This window comes from Lactuca serriola, chromosome 8 (genome assembly GCF_051521515.1).
Source record: "Lactuca serriola cultivar US96UC23 chromosome 8, Lser_US96UC23_V15, whole genome shotgun sequence".
NCBI lineage: Eukaryota > Viridiplantae > Streptophyta > Magnoliopsida > Asterales > Asteraceae > Lactuca > Lactuca serriola.
The window spans coordinates 36,693,495-36,715,785 of record NC_136415.1 but is presented as its reverse complement, the minus strand read 5'-3'; the positions used below and the strand labels follow the sequence as shown (position 1 = coordinate 36,715,785).

The 22,291-nt window shown below is 33.0% G+C and overlaps 2 protein-coding genes and 1 pseudogene across 3 annotated transcripts; 2 read left to right on the top strand and 1 right to left on the bottom strand.

The window, feature by feature from the left end:
- The first annotated feature begins 1,795 nt into the window (after positions 1-1,795).
- LOC145069026 (adenylyl-sulfate kinase 3-like) lies at positions 1,796-11,650 on the top strand (annotated as a pseudogene).
- A 3,619-nt stretch (positions 11,651-15,269) lies between these two features.
- On the top strand, positions 15,270-16,762 carry LOC145065754 (uncharacterized). The gene is made up of 2 exons (XM_079012822.1): positions 15,270-15,817; positions 16,500-16,762. The coding sequence occupies exons 1-2, from the start codon at positions 15,501-15,503 to the stop codon at positions 16,705-16,707; spliced, it is 525 nt and encodes a 174-aa protein (XP_078868948.1). The 5' UTR covers positions 15,270-15,500; the 3' UTR covers positions 16,708-16,762.
- LOC145065753 (lysine histidine transporter-like 8) lies at positions 16,705-21,860 on the bottom strand. 2 transcript variants are annotated; one of them, XM_079012820.1, is made up of 5 exons: positions 21,297-21,858; positions 21,062-21,195; positions 20,182-20,618; positions 17,897-18,028; positions 16,705-17,350 (listed from the first exon to the last, which is right to left on the bottom strand). In XM_079012820.1, exons 1-5 carry the CDS (start codon positions 21,659-21,661, stop codon positions 16,862-16,864), a joined length of 1,557 nt encoding a protein of 518 aa, XP_078868946.1. In that variant the 5' UTR covers positions 21,662-21,858; the 3' UTR covers positions 16,705-16,861. The 2 variants fall into 2 exon arrangements, with proteins under 2 accessions (XP_078868946.1, XP_078868947.1); XM_079012821.1 differs by lacking the exon at positions 17,897-18,028 and having other exon boundaries at positions 21,297-21,860.
- Positions 21,861-22,291: the final 431 nt, after the last annotated feature.

The following is a 22,291-nucleotide window of genomic DNA, read 5'->3' as shown; positions in this document are numbered from 1 at the left end:
ATAATACTTTCTTAATTATTAATTATACGATCATCTTTAATTTCTAATTCTAATGGTATATTTAAGTCACTAAAAGTACTTTTTAAAATTACTTGAATAGTTGATATATTAATATAAGCGATTTTTATTCAATCTATCTCTTTAATATTAGATAATTTATTTCTAATTTGTTTTTTATTTATTATTGGTATAATAATATTTCATTGAGTTGATTCTATAGGTATTGGTTATTCTCCTATAATTTTTCCATAATATACAATATTTTTTCTAGAAAAGAAATTTTTTAACGAGTAATTTCAAAAATTATGTTTTTCTGATAGTGTAAAATTTGATTTTCTTATAGCATCTTTATTAATATTATTTTTATTAATTAAAACATCAAAAATGTATCCAGATTCATTTTCTTTGTTATTAATAATGATTGGTGAATTTTTTATTTCTTGAGACATATTTAACAGATTAGTTTTGTTATTTTATCTTCAAGATTTTTTATTTGTTCTTGTTTCCAATTATATATATATATATATATATATATATATATATATATATATATATATATATTAAACTTGGACACTTCTTAGGAATAGTGTCCTCATGCTAATTTGCGCAGGTATCGAAAGTGAAGTTGATGATTAATTTGGCAGAAATGGTCCTTTTGTTTATACTGTTAAGTCATGTTCGCATTTTCTTTTCTCCACCGTCATTGTAGCCAATGGCGGTTGGATTGGTGTGCTTTTTCGTAGCCAATCACAGTTGGATTGGTGTAACCTGACCCTCCCGGTTAGTTTGACCCTCCAACATCTATCCTTTATTTCGATGCTTTCATCGCCCTTCTTCTCCAATCATATTCAATCGCTGACCCAGATGCTTCTACAACCTTTTCATAAGACCTCTATCGCTTCTCAACGGCTCTGATTCATCTATCTCTCACCGGCTTCTTCTTTTTCTTTTCTAGAATTACCAGGTCGGTGAACTCAAAGATATTTGTAAACTCTTCGCCGGCTTCCAAAGATTAATCCTTGATTTCGCATTTTATGCAGATATGTACCAGTCTCATTTTTTCACTCATCGCCTTTCCACCAATTCTTAGATGTGGATTGTTGTTTTGAAAACAACATTTGTGTTAATCGGAATCGATTGTTCCAAGACCGGTCGCCGAAACCTTTGACCTCGCTAGAAAGCCTCATCGGCGTTGCCGCCACCGATTGAAGAAGACAATGCTCACCTAATGTCTGTGTGGGTTGTGTTCAATCGACTGGGAGTAAAATGAGTTGGCGCCTGCCCCCTCGTCGTCGATTATGGTTGTATATCCTCCTATGATGCTGTAACTCCAATGGGTTTCAACAAAGCCATAAGATTATGGTACGACGTCGATTATGGTACGCGTAAAGTGGTCAAAAAACACCACCGTCGACCTCACTTTCCAGAACACCGCTATATTTTTCGTCAGCCACGTGACCTCCGCACCGATTGATATTTCGTTCTCTGAAACTGCAGTTGGCTCCAACATCGTAAGCCCTAATACTTTATTCCCCACCAAAATTACTACTGCAACTTAAAATAATTGATTTTCTGATTCCAGATGAAAAGGTGTTATTAGTCGAGAAAACTTTGCGATTGTTGGTGGTGCTAGCTTGAGGTTATAACCAACCTGTGTTTAGAATATCCTCATCTTTCTGGTAAGACTGGTGACTCAATCTATGCCGGTATGGTCTCTACTCTCTTAAATTGTAGAGAATATGAAACTTCTACGTCCTATCTCAACTTATACACCTTTAGTGTGATAGTATTTTCCGTTGAAATGATGCACGCAAGGTGATCGATGAAATACCCCACAAAAACAATCTTTTTCAAAGAACATGATTTCGACAGGAGTCTTTGTTTGTATGCAGAAACTTTGTACATGCCTTGATAACACCCTAGTGACTCTTTTTAACTCTTTAATTTTAAGGTTCTTTTTAACCTCTCACAGTTATGTACAAGAATTTGAATTTATCTGTTGCATTTGTGTTGAATGATATAACAGAGAAAAGCGAGAAGAAGATGTAAGGTTCACCGTGCTTGCATCAACTTGAATAACTTTAGGTGTGAATCTTACCGATCCTTTTTTCTGATGCTCTGACACAAGTTCCATATCTGTTTGTACAATTTATATAGCACTTACTTTAACCTATACTTCTTAATCTCTTGGTTTTAAATCAATAAAACATAGTAAATTTTAAAAGGTTTTCTTCAATTTAGGATCTATGATGTCTATCATGGGAAATCCAACAAATACTTTTTTCCATGAAAGCACAATTGGTAAAACTAAAAGACAAAATCTAATTAACCACCAAGGATGTGTTGTATGGATCACATGTCTCAGTGGCTATGGTTTGTGTTCAAACTCCAAACATCCAAGTTTTATATTCCATTTATTCACATTTTCATCATTTTTTTTCAATTTTTTGTAGGTAAAAGTACACTTGCATGTGTTGGATTAGTGTCTAAGTCCATAACTATATTTTGGTATGTACTTGACCCGATGGTGCATGGTCCTTTTGGGTTGCCTTCACCAAAGCAACTTGATAGGATGAATTATGGAGAGAGAGGATTAATTATGATTTATTAATATATTATTAGAATAATATACTAAAGGAGAAATCATGTTGTTTAATTAATATTAGTCAATAATTAATAAGAATTAATTTTGTAGCTAAAAGAGATTAATTAAATAAAGGGGACTAGAATTGTCAATTGTGTGATAGTTGAATATGTTGGGTTTTTGAGCATTCTAACACTCCTAAGTGTACATGCAACCCTAAATACCTTGGATCTATGTTTTCACTATTATACATGCAAATATGAACATCCAAGGTATTATCCTAATCTAGCATACAAAACAATAACTATAGCAAGATAGAATACATACCTTTTTGGTGTAGAAAGTCTTCATGAAGCTTGAGTGCCTAGTGCCCCAAGTGTGACACCTCAAATGGAATCACAATCATCAAAACACTTGGAATGACTTGAGAGAATTCTACAACTCATGAAATCGGCTAGCCCTTCCACTTTACATACTAGTGGCCGATTTTGGTCAAGAATAAGATGCTTATATAGTTAGGGTTACACCATGTAAACCCTAATTGACATGGCCTTTCATTTCCATGATCCATGGGTACAAATACACCATGTAGCATCCATGGACCATCCTATGGGTTTTAGCCCAACTTGATTATCCATGGAGCATTAGCCCACTATACAAGTATGGATGATTTACACAATCAACCTATATATTTAATTAGTCTTCTTTTGATCACTTAATTAATCCTAGATTAATTCTTGATCAATACTAATTAAATAATCTTATTATTCTTATTATTAATATACTAGAACTTATAATATATTAATAACCATAAGTGTCTTATTTCTCTCATTATAGTCTATCCAAGTGCATGATGGTATGCAACCCAAATGGACCATGCCGGGTCGGGTCAAGTCTTACCAATTATAGTTATAGACTTAGACATTAATCCAACAGTCTCCCACTTGGATAAGTCTAAAACTATTATTGCGTATGACTTCAGGAACCAACTGGCAATCGTAGCTCTCAAAAGCTTCTGTCGAACTCTGACCTTGTAGATGAACTCTGACCTTTGTCAATGACTTGTCCATTAGATAAGGGATCATATATTCCTCCATTCTAGATATCATATGGACTGAGACATGGATTATAATCATTCTCTCTGTCCATTTGTTGTTTCCCGATTTTCGATTTATGACGACTGACTAATTGAACAAATCAAATCAGTCCTGGCCCGGCCGAGCACTTCCATTTGTCATCATCAAATCATCGAGGGGCCCACAGATATCGCTTTTATCCCGAAGGTAAAAGGAATGGATAAACTTCGACTCATATGGCTTGTTCTACTACTTGTTGAATCATACACAAAGGCACGTTTTATAGCACAAAGTTACCAAATGCGGTTTCGTGCAATCAATGTACTATCAACTCATAGTAACAACTCATATCTCTAGGTTTGAAGAATATAAGATATTATCGTCTCATGATCACTCGTGATAAAATCCATGAAGTGATTCCAATGAGCGCGGGTTGAATCCAATACTCAGAACTTATGAGCACTCATGATTGTTGTAGCCTTGTCCAACACCTTAGACCTCTACAAGCCAACCCATGACAGTCTTAATTCATATCTACTTCCAACATATGACCGACTGTGGATGGTTTGAATAACTTAGTCATTCCAGAAGAATAACCCAGTTTATTCGGGAAGTCAAAACATGCAAAATGAAACACAATAATAATCGAATCCAATATGGTCTCAGAACTTATGAATATAAATAAAACACCTTTTATTTATCACCATATGATTACACATTATTCATTGTATACTGTTTCAGCTATCAACTTTATTCTTGAATTTAAAACAATAGTTGTCCCATGCTCCAAGCATGTACACTATGTTTTCTAAACACTAGTCATGCCATACACCAAGTATGCATACTATGTTTGTCTATGCTCTTTACTTTTGTGAACTAGATCAATTGAACATTACTTCAATGATTCTCTTTTCACACTCCAAATCCTTACTGCAAATGCAAGAATTCCAAATTCATGCCATTTACTGAAATCTGTTAGATTCTAAACTTATATGCATTGATCCTCTTGTAATGATTATGTACAAAGTCATAAAGACTTGACAACAACCATTACAGAGTATTCCAAAAGAGATCAACTCCTTGGAAACATCCTTCTTGCATTAAGTTTCCTTAATCTTACACAGATTGAAAAATCTTAACTTTGAAACATTTCCAGATTCCATTCTGACTTATCACTTCTGAACAAGAGTTGCCTCCTTACAGATTATGTCAATATGGTCCTTCCAGAATTATCACTATACTTCCAACTGTCCTTGAGCAACCAATCTTTGGTAAACCTTAGATTGTCCCCGACAATTGTTTAATCCTTTTAGTCATATCCAGTTCTAAACCTTTTCCCTTCTTAATGCCCCAGGCATTTGGAAAATTTTAGAACGGATGAATATAGCACATGTAATCGATCCTATATCCGAAGCATACGGGACACGAATCATGATGTCTCACATAAAGACTAATCCAATCTTTTGCTATAATATTTCCATTTCAATTTGCCAAGTTCTCATAATTCAGATTATGAAGAGGGATGCCGTAATCATAATCGAATTTAAGAACGCAAATAATGGACCCATATACAGAATTTCCTTATGTTGAGCCATTCCAACATGAAATTCATATATATCCTTGACTAAATGATTAAAACCTCACGATCTAAGCTTATAGATTTGAGATGAAGTATAATTTCCTCTTCCTTAATTATAGCAAAACAACTTTTCCAACCCCTGCAACCTCACGAATTGAAACTTTTTTGTTTTCTATAATTAACATTGCTAACTTGCAATACTTATCATAATGATCATGCTCCCACTAACATGATGATTATTAGCATAACACTTATGCTCCCACTAGCTTTGACATGTACCCAGAAATCAGCTGGACTTCTAGAAATCAATACGTCATTGACTTTCTTACCAAAGTTCAGATTTCTGATACTAGATTGTTTTGATAAAACTTTATCAAAAATCATACACCTTCCCTTAGATAGCACACTTGTGTGTCTAAACAGTTATGAAGAGGTATGCCGTAATCATAATGGTTAGACCTTTTTTTGCCACTTCTCACAAGTCCATATTAGTGTGCCGGTTAACCACACGCGCTCCACTAACGACTTTGAGAATGCAAATATCACAATTGCTATCTAGATAAAATCTACTTAGTGAAAGTGTTTCCTCACCATCATTTTCAGGAATCGGAGAGAAACCTTATGACACTTAGATTTAATGGTGTATGTGTTCTTATCCATGTGAATTGTCAAAATCATAGTCACAAGACAAGGATAATGACAAATCCAAACTCATATGGACTGAACTCAATCTTACTTTCTTGCCACCTGGCAGCTCAAGGGCCTACCATTGCTTCCAAGTTGTCGTGCAACAAATTGAGAACTCTAAGAACTCATATGCAAAGCCAACTTTACTGGAATGGGCACAGAATATGTCAACACGATAGGTTATAAACCTCAAGTCGTGTGCTAGTGAAGACCTTCAGGTTTTGTTCTTGATTAGTTCTTGAGACTTTCAAGACCTTTAAGACTCCCACTTTCCTCTTGATCTATAAGACTCCCTTGTCACATATCCAAGAGATAGTATAAATTCTAATCAAGACAAACACTTCACACAATTGGCCTAAGTTGGTCTTTGTTTTATCCAAAACATCACAACTTACCAATTTCAAATGCACAAGAGTAGAAAACTTTTACTCTTACATTTGACAAGTGTTTTAACATTCTTTTGAGACATGTCACTCAAGTTACAATCTTGGAGTATGACTCTAAGACTTGTATTGGAACGAAGTATGACTCATCTTCTTGATTAACCATTTCAACAATTCAAGATCCCTCTTCTTAGTCATAAGAATGCACTAAGACTTCCTTTGAGAAATAATTTTGATATGGTTTCTTAATCATTAAGATGATCACAAAACTGATACTAAAGTACTCTCCCATCTTTTCAGATTTGAGAAACTTTTATCCTTCTGCCTAATTTGATTCTTCTTATTCGCTCTGCCTTACATTGGAACCTTTTCCAATGTCTCAGAGTTACACTTAAGCTTGTAAGTATAATCATATTTACTGAGCTTTAGTAAACTATGACGAATAGTCTTATCAAACTTTTGTGGTGGACTTAATCAGTGCACAAGAATGTGTACTCGATCCCTTAGTCCTTTACTTGACTCACACATCCATGTGAACGAGTAATTAGTCTTAATTTTTCCAAAACTTGAAAGTTCTCATTCATCATGCTATATAACTTGCACGATTCCAAGTTTCGGTCCAATTGAAACTTGGGTTGATGAGAATCTTTCCTTATTTGGTAAATTTAGACATTACCACAAATGGAAGAATCAATTTCATATTTCCACTCTTGCTGTTAATGGAATCACATAAGCAACAATTTTTTTTTCCTCAAATGCCATTGTAAGGATATTTTAAAATAAATAAAATCAAAAATTTTCCTTTTATTTTAAAACTTTGCGGAAAAAACTTATCCTTACAATCCATAAGCACATGAAAACTTGTTGTTATCTATTCCTAAGCAATATATCATAACTCCTAAGAAGTAGCTCAAGAATCCGATTTTTCAAACTATGCGATAGAAATTCATCTATGCGATCAGATTCAGCATATTCTTTCTTTAAGTTTCTTCACTTTTCTTTGATTCTTAAACATCACCATGTGACCTAGTCACATCATGTATCAGGAATCTCAGAATAGAAACTTAACAGAGTTAGATATTGGATTTTACCTGAAGTAGAGTCAGACTTATTGACTTTAACATCCTTAGGTAAATTTTGGCAGCTTCGCAATCAATGCCCCTTCCTTTGGCAATATAAACATATGGACCCTTTGATAATGGTACACGGGACTATCACAGACTTATCTTTTCTCTTTACCATTTGGTCAACCGAGTTGACTATGGCCGATCCCTTTCCACTGGGAAGAGAGAGCTTTACTAGATATCCAATGTCATCATTGTCAATGTACATAAAGTTTTAGGAAGTTGATCTTAGCAAATAGATAAGATCATTAAGGGTCTTGTCATAGTCTGTTTCATAGGTGTTCCAAAAGAACTCACTATGTGACTTAGAAAGTGATTGAACCACCAACTTTCTCAAGACTTTGACACCCAACTCTCCCGGTTTGTCAATATGTGACTACATCTCCAAGATGTGATCACACCTAGACCTTGCCTTGCCAATAGGACTTGAGTGACCTTGAACTTGTGGGTTAGGGAGAATAATTGAAGGAGGTGAAAGAAGTATGATTTCCAAGGGACATCATCTTCATTTAGGAAAGCTTGTTTCAAGAGATTTGGGAAGATCATAAATGTCTAAACCAGACATCTTTTGGGAGATATTCAAGATAGTTGATCTTAAGTCCTTAATATGACACCCAATATGAAATATTAAGGCTAGGACCCAACAAACTATTTTATAACTTAGAAGAGGTATGCCGTAATCCAAGTTATAAAATATTTGAAGGTAGGTGAATGACGATTCACCAATTTCCACCAAGATAAACGAAATGTATTATTAGGTTTTAATTGGTTTTGAAACTCCTAGATCTTTGAGATTCATTGAACTGTTCAATGGCATGTTTCAATCTCGAGTGTGCCCTTCAGGTTTTGTGACTGGGATGCCGAGGATCACAAAACAAGGTGTGAAGTAACCATGCAAATCACTTGGTACCCTTAATAAATTACCCCTCAATCGATGTGCCGGTTAACCACACACGCTCCACTAACGACTTAGACAAAGTGTAAAGTGTAATTTCATGGATTAGCACCTTATTCACATTTTCCTAAGTAACTAAGATTGGGTATTATTAAGAGTTTAGTTACTTAGTATTATCATTAATACTTTTAATGAAAGAAGAATTCTAGTCCTGTCAAACCCGTTCGGCTAACGACCCTCCACCAGTCAAGCAAGCGGTGGGTGAGAGTGGACACCCATTAAGTTGCCATTTTATAGGCAACAACCTTATACCCACCTTATAGACCGGCTTCGTGAATGAGGCGTACTAGCGGTAAGACTGACTTTACTCTTATACATATATATATTATTAACTTATAATATTATAAAGTATAAGGGTTGAATTTTAACTTTTAAAATTCTAAGGGCTAACTTGGAATTAAAGTATTCATAAGTGAAAACTTTTCAAATTCCAAAACTTGAGGGCAAGTTTTGAAACTATTCAAAACTAATTAATTCCATAACTTATGTGTTTAAAGTAGTTTTAATCCAAAAACTCTTCAAGTTCCATAACTTGAGGACAAGTTATGGAAGACTTTAAACTAATAAAAGAACTAACTTTTTCTTTATTTTATAACTTATGGATTTAATTATGGTTACATATTTTTCTTTTAATGAAGTGACTCTTGAACTTCCATAACTTGAGGACAAGTTATGGAGTCATAAAAATTATTCAATGACACAAGACTCTTCATTTTGTAACCATTGCCAACTCTTATGAATTTTATGAGTCTTTATTGTGACTCTTCATGTAACTTGAGGAGAAGTTACACAAACACATTTTATACTCAACTCTTAGATTAAAATGGATTGAAAACAACTATTTCAATTAACTTTTCTATTAATCTAAGCAACTCATAAGAACAAGATAATTCAAATCAAACTTTTTCATGTAATTAGTCTAAACCTTAAACTAATACAAAACATGAATCTATTGACAATTATCTTTGAAAATGGATTAGCATGAACATTACCACATCAAAAGCAAGTTTATAAGTTAAAAAACAACTTAGGGTAATGTTCCTAGTCCATTTCTAGCCAAAAAACTCGAAAATATGCTGTCTGGGGCTCTAACTCGTCGAGTGCACGAACCAACTCGGCGAGTCCATTCATGGACTCGGCGAGTCTGCTGGGCAGACAGCATCAAAACTCGATTTTCCAGCTTCTTTTGCAAGTATAACAAGAAAACAAGCCTAGGCTCTGATACCACTGTTGGGTTTTTGAGCATTCTAACACTCCTAAGTGTACATGCAACCCTAAATACCTTGGATCTATGTTTTCACTATTATACATGCAAATATGAACATCCAAGGTATTATCCTAATCTAGCATACAAAACAATAACTATAACAAGATAGAATACATACCTCTTTGGTGTAGAAAGTCTTCATGAAGCTTGAGTGCCTAGTGCCCCAAGTGTGACACCTCAAATGGAATCACAATCATCAAAACACTTGGAATGACTTGAGAGAATTCTACAACTCATGAAATCGGCTAGCCCTTCCACTTTACACACTAGTGGCCGATTTTGGTCAAGAATAAGATGCTTATATAGTTAGGGTTACACCATGTAAACCCTAATTGACATGGCCTTTCATTTCCATGATCCATGGGTACAAATACACCATGGAGCATCCATGGACCATCCTATGGGTTTTAGCCCAACTTGATTATCCATGGAGCATTAACCCACTATACAAGTATGGATGATTTACACAATCAACCCATATATTTAATTAGTCTTCTTTTGATCACTTAATTAATCCTAGATTAATTCTTGATCAATACTAATTAAATAATCTTATTATTCTTATTATTAATATACTAGAACTTATAATATATTAATAACCATAAGTGTCTTATTTCTCTCATTATAGTCTATCCAAGTGCATGATGGTATGCAACCCAAATGGACCATGCCGGGTCGAGTCAAGTCTTACCAATTATAGTTATGGACTTAGACATTAATCCAACAGAATATTGAGCTAATGGACTCCATAGAGGATGGAGTGGACGAATTCTAATGGGGAAACCCATTAGATATCGTCCAAGGCCTCTAAGGAGGGAGTCCATGGGTTGCTTAGGGCCTAAGCAATCATATTAGGGTTTCCTTGTTAGATAACCCTAATAGCCTCACTATTTAAGCACCCCTAGAGCACCAAAAACGTGGTGAAGAGTTTCCTTAGGGTTTCTACACGTTTTTGGGTGCCTCCTCTCTTATCATTCTTCATCCTCTTGATGTTGGTGTTTGTGAGACATTAGAGGAGTGACATTTGTGACTCTAAGCTTTCTAAAGCCATTACAAGGAGGATTTGAGATTGTATGCTAGATCTAGGGTTTATAGCTTTGGATATTCAATTGCATGTTCATTAGACAAACTAGATCCAAAAGCTATTAGGGTTTGCATGTACACCATAGGAATGATGTTTTGCTCCAAACCCATCAGCATGCTCATTAAACAGAGAACTACACTCCTGGTGAAAAACTTTCCTATTTTCTTCATGGTGATAATGTTAGACATGGATTGAATAAAAACCTTGGATTCTCACCCGAAGATAGAACGGAAAACGTTTGTCATGTTGATATGTATTTAGTAATCTTAAACTCGAATAAACTATTAGTTTCATACAAAAAGATTTGGGTAACAGTTCTTTATTAAAGTTGTTGATTTATAATCATACTTTAGGTGAATCGGCAAAGGTATTTGCAGATGTTCAATTAATTTGTATAGCCAATCCGATAGATCCTTACAGAAAGGATCGTGATGCATGTCGTGCAATGTTGACAGATGCAAATTTTTTAGAGTCAATTCTTTTTTTTTTTCTGTGTTTTATATATAATAAGTCCGTTTTTATATAAAAAGAAGCTAAATTTATTGATATATACATATGCATGTGTTCATGAACGTGCCTCTTGAAGTGTATGAAAGAAGAGATCCTAAAGGCCTTTAATAGCTTGCAAGAGTTGGAAGAATTTAAGGTGGCATTTTTTTAATCCACTATAAACCTCCACCAAAGAAATAGATGGAAGAAGATAAAGGGGCTTTATAATTTAGGTTAAAAATAAAACTTTTGACAAAAAAGGAAGAAACAAATATCATAAAAAACGTAAGTTAATAGGAAAAATCCAAAGCCAAAATAGAGTGTATTTTCTACATTATGTTCGACTTTAAGTGAGACAACTACTACTAACATCATCTGTATTTTGCAGGAAGTGGAAATCAAACTGATAATCAATGATTTGCTCAAACCTCACGCTGTTGACGGTGTTCACGTCTTCAAAATCATCGTTCCGAAATTCCTGAAGCTTCACCGGGTTTTGGGTTTTGGCTTTGTATCAATGTGTTTGACATCGGTAAGTTTGTATGTTTTTAAATAGTTTATATGGTTGTATTCTTTTACATGAGGATTTTGAAGATGTAAATAATGACTATTTGTGTTTTGTAATCTTCTTTAATTCAATAAAAAACTTTACCATATTAATCCACGAAAATGGTTTTTTTAAACCTATTTATTATATATAATTTTATGTGCATATTTTTTTTTTGAGGAAATGCAACGGGTTGGCACATGAAAACATACTTATTTATCATTTAGGCTACTATTACACAGACAGATTTCACATAAAAAATAGTTGGTAGGTTGACAGACTCTCAGCACAGCTACACCTAACTGTCCCACGACAGTGTTCAAAGTATAAACAAATAGTTCATGAAAGAATATTTACAGAGAATAGACCGAAAAAAAAATCTCACATCTGGCCCCGCAACTCGGGGTCACTCACCTAGTTTATATTATTATTTATTATATGTATTGCTTCAATATTAGATATACAATTAATTATTGATATGTTAGAATCTATTTTTAAATTTAAAAGAAATTTTTTAGATTGTTTCAGTGTTTTATGAAAAAAAATTTAATTCTTGTTTATTAATATTTAGACTTAAAAAACTCATGATTAAAACCTTTAAAAACAAAATGACGATTTAGCTTTTCTTTCAAAGTTTTAATAAGATGACGGGGTTTGTTATTTATGATATTTATAATAGTGGTTGTGATGCCAAAGTTTTCATACGGAGAATTAAAAACTTTTTTACGAAACATGTTTCTAAATTGTAGGTACATAGTAATAATTATTATAAAAACTTTTTGACGAAATATGTTTAAATTGTAGGTAGATAGTAATAATTGTTTTTAATATTGAATTTATGATGATAACTCATAACGATAAATATTTATAATAATATTTATGATGATGCATGATGAACAGTTATTCGTAAGAACGATACTTAGCTTTGATACCAAAATTGACGACATATTATAATCTATGTTTATAACGATAAAAGTAGATGATTATATCTGAATGATGTGTTGGAATAATCTTGATGATGATTAGATGGATGATTATATGGATGGTTTTGGATATTTTGGATAGACGCTCTGAATGATGCGTTGGAATAATCTTGATGATGATTAGATAGATGATTATATGGATGGTTTTGGATACTTTGGATTGAATATATTTTGAAAAAATTAAAAGGGAATACACATTTTAGTACATTTGATGAAAAATACGGATATTAGCGATTACGCTTACATGAAAATACGAAACCACTAACCGCTTTTTCATGTCCCCCTCAAAAGCATTATGAATGGAATGTCCTTCCATTCGGTTTAAAGCAGACACCAACAATATATCAGCGATTCATGGATGAAACCTTAAATGGTTTAGATCATATTTGTCTTGCATATATTGATGATATAATTGTTTCCACAAAAGGAAATGAACAAACACACATTGATACAGTCATCAAGGTTTTACAAAGAATTAAAGAGAAGGGTTTAGTTTTATCAATAAAGAAATTAAAACTTTTTCAATCTATAATTGAATATCTCGGTTTAAAATTTTGAGAAAATGGTTAATTATCGTTAACAGACAACATACAAGAAAAATTAAATATGTTTCCTGATAAACTTGAAAATAGAAAGCAAATACAACGTTTTCTTGGCTCTCTAAATTATATTGCAGAACAAGGATTTTTGAAAAATTTGGCAAAAGAAAGAAAAGTTTTACAAAAGAAAATATCAGAAAAAATACATTGGTCTTGGACCAATACATATACTATTTTGGTACAAAATATAAAACAAAAAATTGAAGTTCTTCCTACTTTATATAATGCAAAAATTGACGATTTTCTAATTGTAAAGACAGATGCATCACAAGACACCCGGGCAGGATGCCTAAAGGCGATTATACATGGAAAAATATTATTGGGACTAGATAATGAGGGAAACCTCATATCTAACTCATCAAAAGTGTACAATGATAAAACATACATTGATATGAAAATATCATTCGATGTAAACAATGATAAAGTATACAATGATATGAAGATATCACCAAAAGCATACACTGATACGGATATATCATCTGAAGTATTAAAAACAGATAAATATAAGCAAAAATTATGCAAGTATATATTGGGAACATTTTCCCAAACGGAGCAAAATTCCAGCACACGTGAACGAGAAACACTAGCATGTTTCAAAATATTGAAAAAATGGAAAGTCGAGCTACTTCAAACCAGATTCGAGTTACGCACAGATTCCAAGTATCTACTTGGCTTTTGGTGATATAAATTACAAGAAGATTATTGCCGTGGACGATTGATTGGTTGGCAATTACAATTACATCAATTTCATCCATACCTCAAGTATATCAAAAGCGCCAACAATCATATAGTAAACACATTGACAAGAGAATGGAAGCCATCATAAAGCAACAACAAAAAACATCCTACTCAAATATGGAAGAAACACCATTCATGAAAGACTAACGTCAAGCATAACCGAAGCAAACATCATTCAGAAATATCTGACCTTTTGGTGACGGGAGGAATGACGCAATCAATGACGTATAAAACCATTATTATTGAAGACATTATTGAAGACACGCGTCCTTTCAATGTGGAAGGAATTGTAAATTTTACTAATATAATTATTTAAAAGTGTCGGTAGAATAATTTATTAGTTGTCAGTAAAACTAGAATGTGATGTAACATAAAGTTTTAGTCCCTCTATAGTCTAGGGGCTAAACTGTAAAATAGTTTGTCCTATTGCAATCATACCATTGCAAATGTGTAATGTAACCGATTCTCTTGAGCTAAATAGGGTCTTTGCCCATATGAAATAAACAAGATATGTTTGAGAGTTTTAAGACTTGAGTTGATCTCAAAGTTATTCCTCTGTTGACGGAGGAATGACGCAAGCAATGACGTATAAAACCATTATTATTAAAGACATTATTGAAGACACACGTCGTGTCAGAAATATCTGACCTTTCGGTGACAGGAGGAATGACGCAAACAATAACGTATAAAGCCATTATTATTTAAGATATTATTGAAGTCATGTGTCCTTTCAATGTGGAAGAAATTGTAATTTTTACTAATATAATTATTTTAAAGTGTCGGTAGAATAATTTATTAACATAAAGTGTTAGTCCCTCTATAGTATAGGGGGCTAATGTAACCGACTCTCTTAAGCCTATAAGTAGAGCCTTTGCCAAGTTGATCTCAAAGTTCTTCCTCTGTTGAAATAGTTGTTCTATTTTTGAATAACAGAGCATCTATCTAAAGTATCCAAAACCATCCATATAATCATCTTTTTAATTATCATCAATATTATTTCAACGCATCATTCAGATATAATCATCTACTTTTATGGTTATAATCATAAATTATACTATGTAGTCACTTTTAGCTCGTTAGGACGGTGTTGTGGCTCGGCTCGTCCACGCATGCAAAAACACAGTTGTTACGGCCCATACCGAGCTTTAAATGGCTTCCATTCTCAAACAATTCAATTCAAGTCAATCAAAACTACGAGGTTGTATATGTCATTTTACCCAAAGGGAGAAAGAAAGGGACATTGATACTCGACGGCTCGAACCCCACGACTCTCTCCTTCTCCGTCCCCTTCCTGTTTCATCCGCCGGTAGTTGGAAAATCTCCAGATCTTTTTCGCCGCCGACTACCTGCGGATGATTTCAGGCGTGAATTCTCTCTCAATTTCAGGCGAATCCTGATCTCCGTTATGCATACAGATTCGAATTCTATGCACCAAGCAAACGTATATAGATCTGTAGATAGAGAGCGGGGAGGGAGTGGAACCGTTAAGATGATACCGAGGTCGAGTTCTTTGCAGCAAGAGAAGATGTATAGATCTGTAGATAGGGAGGCGGTTGATGGCGGAAGCGTGTCGGGGTTACCGCGGTCAAGTTCTGCGCGTCATGAGAGAAAAATTACACGATCAAATCTTGTCGACCAGCTCAGAGAGTATCAAATTCGATCGAAACATGATTGGGCATCCGTCTCATTCTTCTCCTCTACTTCAAATCTCTCTTCTTCCAGGTGATATATCTATTAATTTGTGTTTCCGTTTTTGTGATTTGATCATCTTTTGTACGGTTAGGTTTTCGTTAATGTAGTTTTGTGCAAATTGATTAATTGTCTCATGAAGTAAATGCTTTGTTTCCTCAATTTTCTATCGTTACGCCAATACGAGATGCTCTTTGAGTTCTAAGATGCAAAGGAATCAAGAACATACTGATTTTAACCTCATATTCATATGAATGCAATTAGTTTCGAGAAAAAAGCAGATAACTGAATTGAAGTTTCACTGCAATTTGAAAATGGCGATGCTTTTTGGTGCCAAGATTGGCTCCATTCTCATTTCTTTATGCATGATCATTCCTGTTTCCGTTTCATTTCCTTTTTAACTTGGTATTGATCTGTTACTGCAACCTACAACAATTGTCATACTTAGTAACTTCTAATTGATCTTTCCAATGGCCTATGATGATGATGACAGTTGTTGATAGAATTAAGTTATGCTTTCCAACAAGGAAATTCTTTTTCAAGATAAGATTATACTTTCCAATACAGAGATTCTTGATACAACTATAGTTGCACTTTCCAGTTGGTGATATTATTGATAGAAGAATCCTAATTTGGTATTTGCTTGGAATCTTTGTATATGTTCAAATGCATATATCTTGTTATTATTCAACTTCTTTTTCAACCAAATTTGCAGGGTGGACGTAGTGGTGTTTGTAATATGGGAACTTGCAATTCTAGCTTTTTTCGTTTTCTCAGCAGTTGCATTATATTTCAGCCACATGAGACTTGGATTTGGTTTAGCAACAATCACATTGTTACTTCTATTATGTATGAAGCTAACAAAGCGAATAAAACTCGCCCAAAAAAAGAAACGAAGGATGCTTCTTCCTTTATCAATGTAAAAAAAAAAACCCTAATCTTTATAAATTCCATCACCTTTTCACCATTTTCATACAATCTTGGACCTTTGTTTTTCCTTTTCTACTTTATCCTATTGGTGTAATTGGAATTGAAGCAAACAATAACAAATTACTACATATACATTTTTATTGTTTTTCACTTTGGATTAAAGAAATGGACCTCGATTCCTCGAGTAACTATTGTCCAAATTGCCCCTAAAACAAGTAGAATGCTTAAAATCATCCCTAGGCAACCAAGAATCCAATTGAGCCACCACATCTTGCTATAAACATTAGGTTTCTTGATTACTATCCACATGAAACACGGGTATGCTAAAGTCACGGGTAATGCAATGCCGCCTATGAGACCCGCGAGACTTGGTAGAAATGGTAGGGCAACTGCTACAAAGAAAGCCAGAGCACCGAAAAAAACCCGTGACCCTGCTCGGACCCACCATGGGCATGGCCCGTTTGCTTTAGTCACGTATCGCAGTTCTAGGTTGTCGAAAACGGGCATTGCGTAGATTTGGAAAGAGGTGAGACAGTTGATGATGACGAGTGCGCTTGTTAACCCTAAAATGACTCGAGAAGTTGATTGACCGTGGTATTTGTACAATGCGGTTAGGAGTCCTCCGGTTGTCGGCATCTGTATTGACATTCATGCATTAGAGAGTTGTATGTGTGCGGATGCATGAGTAGGGCCGGAGGGGGTGTATGGACAAATTTTGTTCACAAAAATAAAATACTTGCAATTCGGGTCATTATTTGAGGTTCTTATAACATATTTGTTCCATGTTTTAAGTCTAATACTATATTTTTACGACCTCAATTACAAAATAAGCTATAACTAGTGATAAAAATTCATATTTACTTTAAACAAAAACCAAAAAACCTTATAAGGATCTCAAAAGAACCAAAATTGTAAAAGAAAATGTTTTGGGACCAAATTTAATTAGCTATACTGAAAGACAAAAAGGTATAAAAACCTCAACTAAAGATTAAAATTGCAAAATAAAACATTTTTAGATGAAAATCGCAAAATTCAGCTCTAGTTAAGGACTAAAAAATACACTTTACTCAATATTATATCATATTACTATAGTGGACCCGATTGAAATTTGTTCTGGACTATCATTCTATGTGTTATGTAGTATATCGACTATCATTCTGTGTGAAATGTAGTATATCTTACCATGTTACCATAGACCCAGTATCCACCGATAGCAAGAGGGAAGAGACACATTGCAATAATGAAATACGAGTATTTTACGCCCTTCCACATGGGTATACGTGATGGTTGTTTTGGATTTGAAGGCATTGTACCCTAGGGAAATTAAAATATATATATATATATATATATATATATATATATATATATATATATATATATATATATATATATATATATATTATCATATGTTAAAAGAAATTTTATGAAGAAAAGCTTTGAAAACTTATATTTTAATTGCTGAAGATACAAAAGAAGATTAAAAAAAAAAAAAAAAGATTACATGCGAAAAAAAGGGAGAAATGGTTTTTATGATCATGATTTGGGGACATGTAAACAATTATGCATCCTAAAGAATGGGAGAAAGTGTGAAACATATCCACTTGGACCACTCCCCAGAAATAACACAGCACCAAACACTTGACTGGAATTTTGTGGGTCGTACTCAGTGGAATACACGTGATCCACCAAATCAGGGTTCACATTTCCTTTTCAAAACAAAATTATTATTATTGTTCTACGAATCATCATGAAAATACACATATTTTGTGCTTATAATAAATAATTAAATCATGAGTTTTTAAAAGAAAAAAAAATGAAACTAATATATGTTTGTATATTTTCCATTTTAGCAGTAAAAAGGTCATAAAAAATACAATGACTTTTTCAATAAAATATCAAAATTTAAAGGTTTTTTCTTCAAATTACTGTGTTTATAACTTTATTTTAATCTTATTAAATCTTATCGTAGTTTCTATTGAGTGTGTTATCTTATTATAATTTTGATGTATTTTTTTTGAAAAAATAATATTATCTTATTTCTTATTATATTATATTAATTTGACAAAATATATAAAATTATCTATTTTCAGTAACTAACTGTTTTTATATAATTTTTTGATAGAGATTCTTTTTTAGAGATATTTTTGTATGATGTTCCGATGGAAGACATCAATTTGCCAGATAGATTTTTTAAAAGATTAATTATTTTCTGTAATAGGTATATATTGTTATTTATATTAGTTTTTTAGTTTAATCTTATAGTAAGATAATATCCATTCTCAGACATAATGGTTAAAATAATATAATATTACGTGTTAGTTTACATTTTTTTAATATTTTTATATTAAATTTTAAAAAAGTTTCTCATTATGTTATATATATTTTTAGAGATGATAAAATTTTGAATATGAACAGTAACGTTCATAAGTTGGTTTGGGCGTGGAGTCTGATGGCTTAATTTTCGAACCATTTGCATTTGATCCTTCAACAAAAATTTTATTAGGTTGAGAAACTCTCAATTAAAACCTGAAAAGTGTAACTCAAACTAAAAGCTTATAAGTTTTAATGTTTTAAATGTTTGAAATGTTTAGATAAAGCAACTCTAATTGGTAGGAGTATTAAAGCTTTTTTATTATTATAAGAAAATCCCAATTGATATAGCACTATAACCATTGTTTACAAACAAATCAAGCTTTTTTAAAGGGGCAGAGTTTGTTTAGTTACATATATGTCCATTTTTTCAAAAATTGAACTTTTGAATTTTTTATTTTACATCTTTATTTTTTTGGTTTTTTATATACTTTTCTTTTCCATAAAGCATATATTAAAATATATAAGTTTTAATGTTTTAAATGTTTGAGATGTTTTAGATAAAGCAACTCTAATTGGTATAGAGTATTAAAACTTTTTTATTATTATCAGAAAATTCCAATTGATATAGCACTATAACCACTGTGAACAAACAAATCAAGCTTTTTTAAAGGGGAAGAGTTTGTTTAGTTACATATATGTCCATTTTTTAAAAAAATTAAACTTTTGAATTTTTTATTTTACATCTTTATTTTTTGGTTTTTTATGTAATTTTCTTTTCCATAAAGCATATGTTAAAATATATACAAGTTGAAACTTCATGTACCCACATAAAATTGTGTCTCAATGTTTTAAAAATAAAAAATAAAAAATAGTTAAAATTTCCAAAACGACAACATATGAAATGTAGTTTTAGTTTTATCAAAATAAAAATATTAAAATGTTAAAAACTTGATACCACTTAACAATATGTAAATATTACAAAACTACAAATTCCATCATAGAATGTATGAAATGCAAAAATAAAATTGAGAAAATGTTTATGTTATATATAATAAAAATATATTTCAAGCAAAAGAATTAATGTGTTCGGTAATTTTAATAGAAAACAAAAGAACGTGTTCATAGTTTTAATTGCATAAAGTCTATCAACGTACCTGTATTTCGAGCACCAAATTATGACCTCGAAAAGCAAATGCAACGATGCCAAGAGAATTTAAAACATCACAAACCCTAGCAACTTGTGACACCTCCTCTAACTTCTCATACGACACACCCGTGGGCCTCCCTTCAACAACCGACACAACCCATATAACAGTACAATATGAGACTGAAGCAATTGCCCCTATCAGTGAAACCCCTGCAATCGAATTCAAGTTTGGCAGTTGTGTTAACACAACTGCCGAACATGTGAAAACAAGGTACCACTCAATCATCGATAGTGGGGTTTCATCATTTTTCTCCCATGTATTGACAATGATGGTGTTAAAAAGAAGTTTCATGGTGGCTCCCCCGATCATGATTAGGGTTATGCATGTCCCACTTGAAAGGTAAATTGTCGGTAATAACGTCATGAGCTTCCCTAATTTCTCTCCTAAATGACATAAAGTCCAATTCATGTATTAGTACTGCCTCCAAAAAGTGAATCAATGACAATTTTATTAGGTGACATTTAACAAATTGACTACAATGTTAACATGAATTTATCATAAAATTCATAAATGGTGAATTACGAATCAAGAAAATGCTTCACCACAAAATACCTTTATAAACATTAAAAATGAAACAAAAATCTTATTTCAAAATCAAAGTTGCAAAATTGTTTTGTAGTTCTTTTTAATGTTTTTGCAACCTTTACCGATAATTTTGAAATATTTTTGAATTTTGCAATTAATCTTAGTTGTTAAATTTAGTAACCTCATTTTTGTGATTAACTATATATATTATCCCTTCAAAAAGGGTAAAAAAAAATTGACTCTTGTACAAAAAATTATTTTGTTTTTGGTTGAGGGTTAGAAAAGTGAAAGTGAGGCATACCAAAAGCAGCCATGGAAAGCCATAGATATCGGCTGTATCGAGTCCCAGAAGAAGATTCATGGAGTTGAATCAAAAGCCAAAGTGTATACATTTGCCACACAAAAACTACTGACAAACTCATTATTCCCCAAACCCTACAAATCATTTGACAACACACATGTAAATAACGATGAAAAATAGTGATTGATTAATTTTGGTTAAAAAGAGAGATTGAAGCTGAAATAATTAAACTAACCAGCCGAGTGCAGTGAAGGCAAGGGGAAGAACAAGAGCTTGAACTCCGATTCCAGAGCTGAGGGTATGGAATGCTGCATAAAACGCGTTTCCATTCCTTGATTCAGTTATAGGAAGCCATTCATCATGTGGGTTGAGCTTAGTGAACTCCAAGTAGCCTTGCATGCTTGCCATGGCCTTCTTCATGGGGCTAGCCAACGGTGTCATGACGCGTGTGATGAATGGGCTTTTAGGTGTCATTGGAATGGAATTGGCTGGAGAAGGAGAATGGAATTGGGATGGTGATGGTGATGGAACTGAAAGCACCGTAGGAACAGGAATACGAGTTTCTTTATTTGGGTTAAGATTACTCATCTCTCTTCCCATAATCCCTTACAATTCGAACTCAATTAAACCTGTGTTTTCACTTAGTTTCACTCAAGAAACAAAAGCAACAAAACTTGAACGTGCGATGTGGATTCAGATTGAAAGTTGTGATCTTGGAATGTTCAGTGCTTTTCTGTCGTAGTTTGTATGGAGTATTGGGGAGCTTGTGGAAGGATCACATTATTTATAGATATAGAGTGAAAAGGAAGGGAAATGGAGATAAAGGAAGTGCTTTAAATTTAGACATATTATAAATATAATCGACTTGGATGTTATAAATTTCATGTTATTTAAAAAATAAATAAAATGTGAAAGGGCTATAAAGCATTACTAGCCTTTTGACTGATTCATGGCTGCTAGTGGTGGTGCTAGCCTTGTCTTTGGTTACTTTCACGTGAAGCTTCACCATGCAACTCCTTTAGACATCTTGATAGATTATGTTTATTTATTTATTTATTTTTCTGAATTGGCTATTTTTAAATTACTAAAAAAAATAAATTACAGTTTTTTCCCTAGTGGTTTGGTTTAGTTAGAAAAATACATTTAGTCCAACATTTGAAATATTGATAAGTTGTATCCTTATAGTTTTAAAAAAATTATAACACCATGTCTTTCTGTCCATATAAAAAG

Coding starts and splice junctions, on each gene's coding strand:
- LOC145065754 (XM_079012822.1), top strand. CDS start 15,501: ATGCATACAGATTCGAATTCTATGCACCAAGCAAACGTATATAGATCT. Junction 15,818..16,499: donor TCAAATCTCTCTTCTTCCAG/GTGATATATCTA, acceptor CCAAATTTGCAG/GGTGGACGTAGTGGTGTTTG.
- LOC145065753 (XM_079012820.1), bottom strand. CDS start 21,661: ATGGGAAGAGAGATGAGTAATCTTAACCCAAATAAAGAAACTCGTATT. Junction 21,196..21,296: donor GCCTTCACTGCACTCGGCTG/GTTAGTTTAATT, acceptor AATGATTTGTAG/GGTTTGGGGAATAATGAGTT. Junction 18,029..20,181: donor ATTTGGTGCTCGAAATACAG/GTACGTTGATAG, acceptor TAATTTCCCTAG/GGTACAATGCCTTCAAATCC.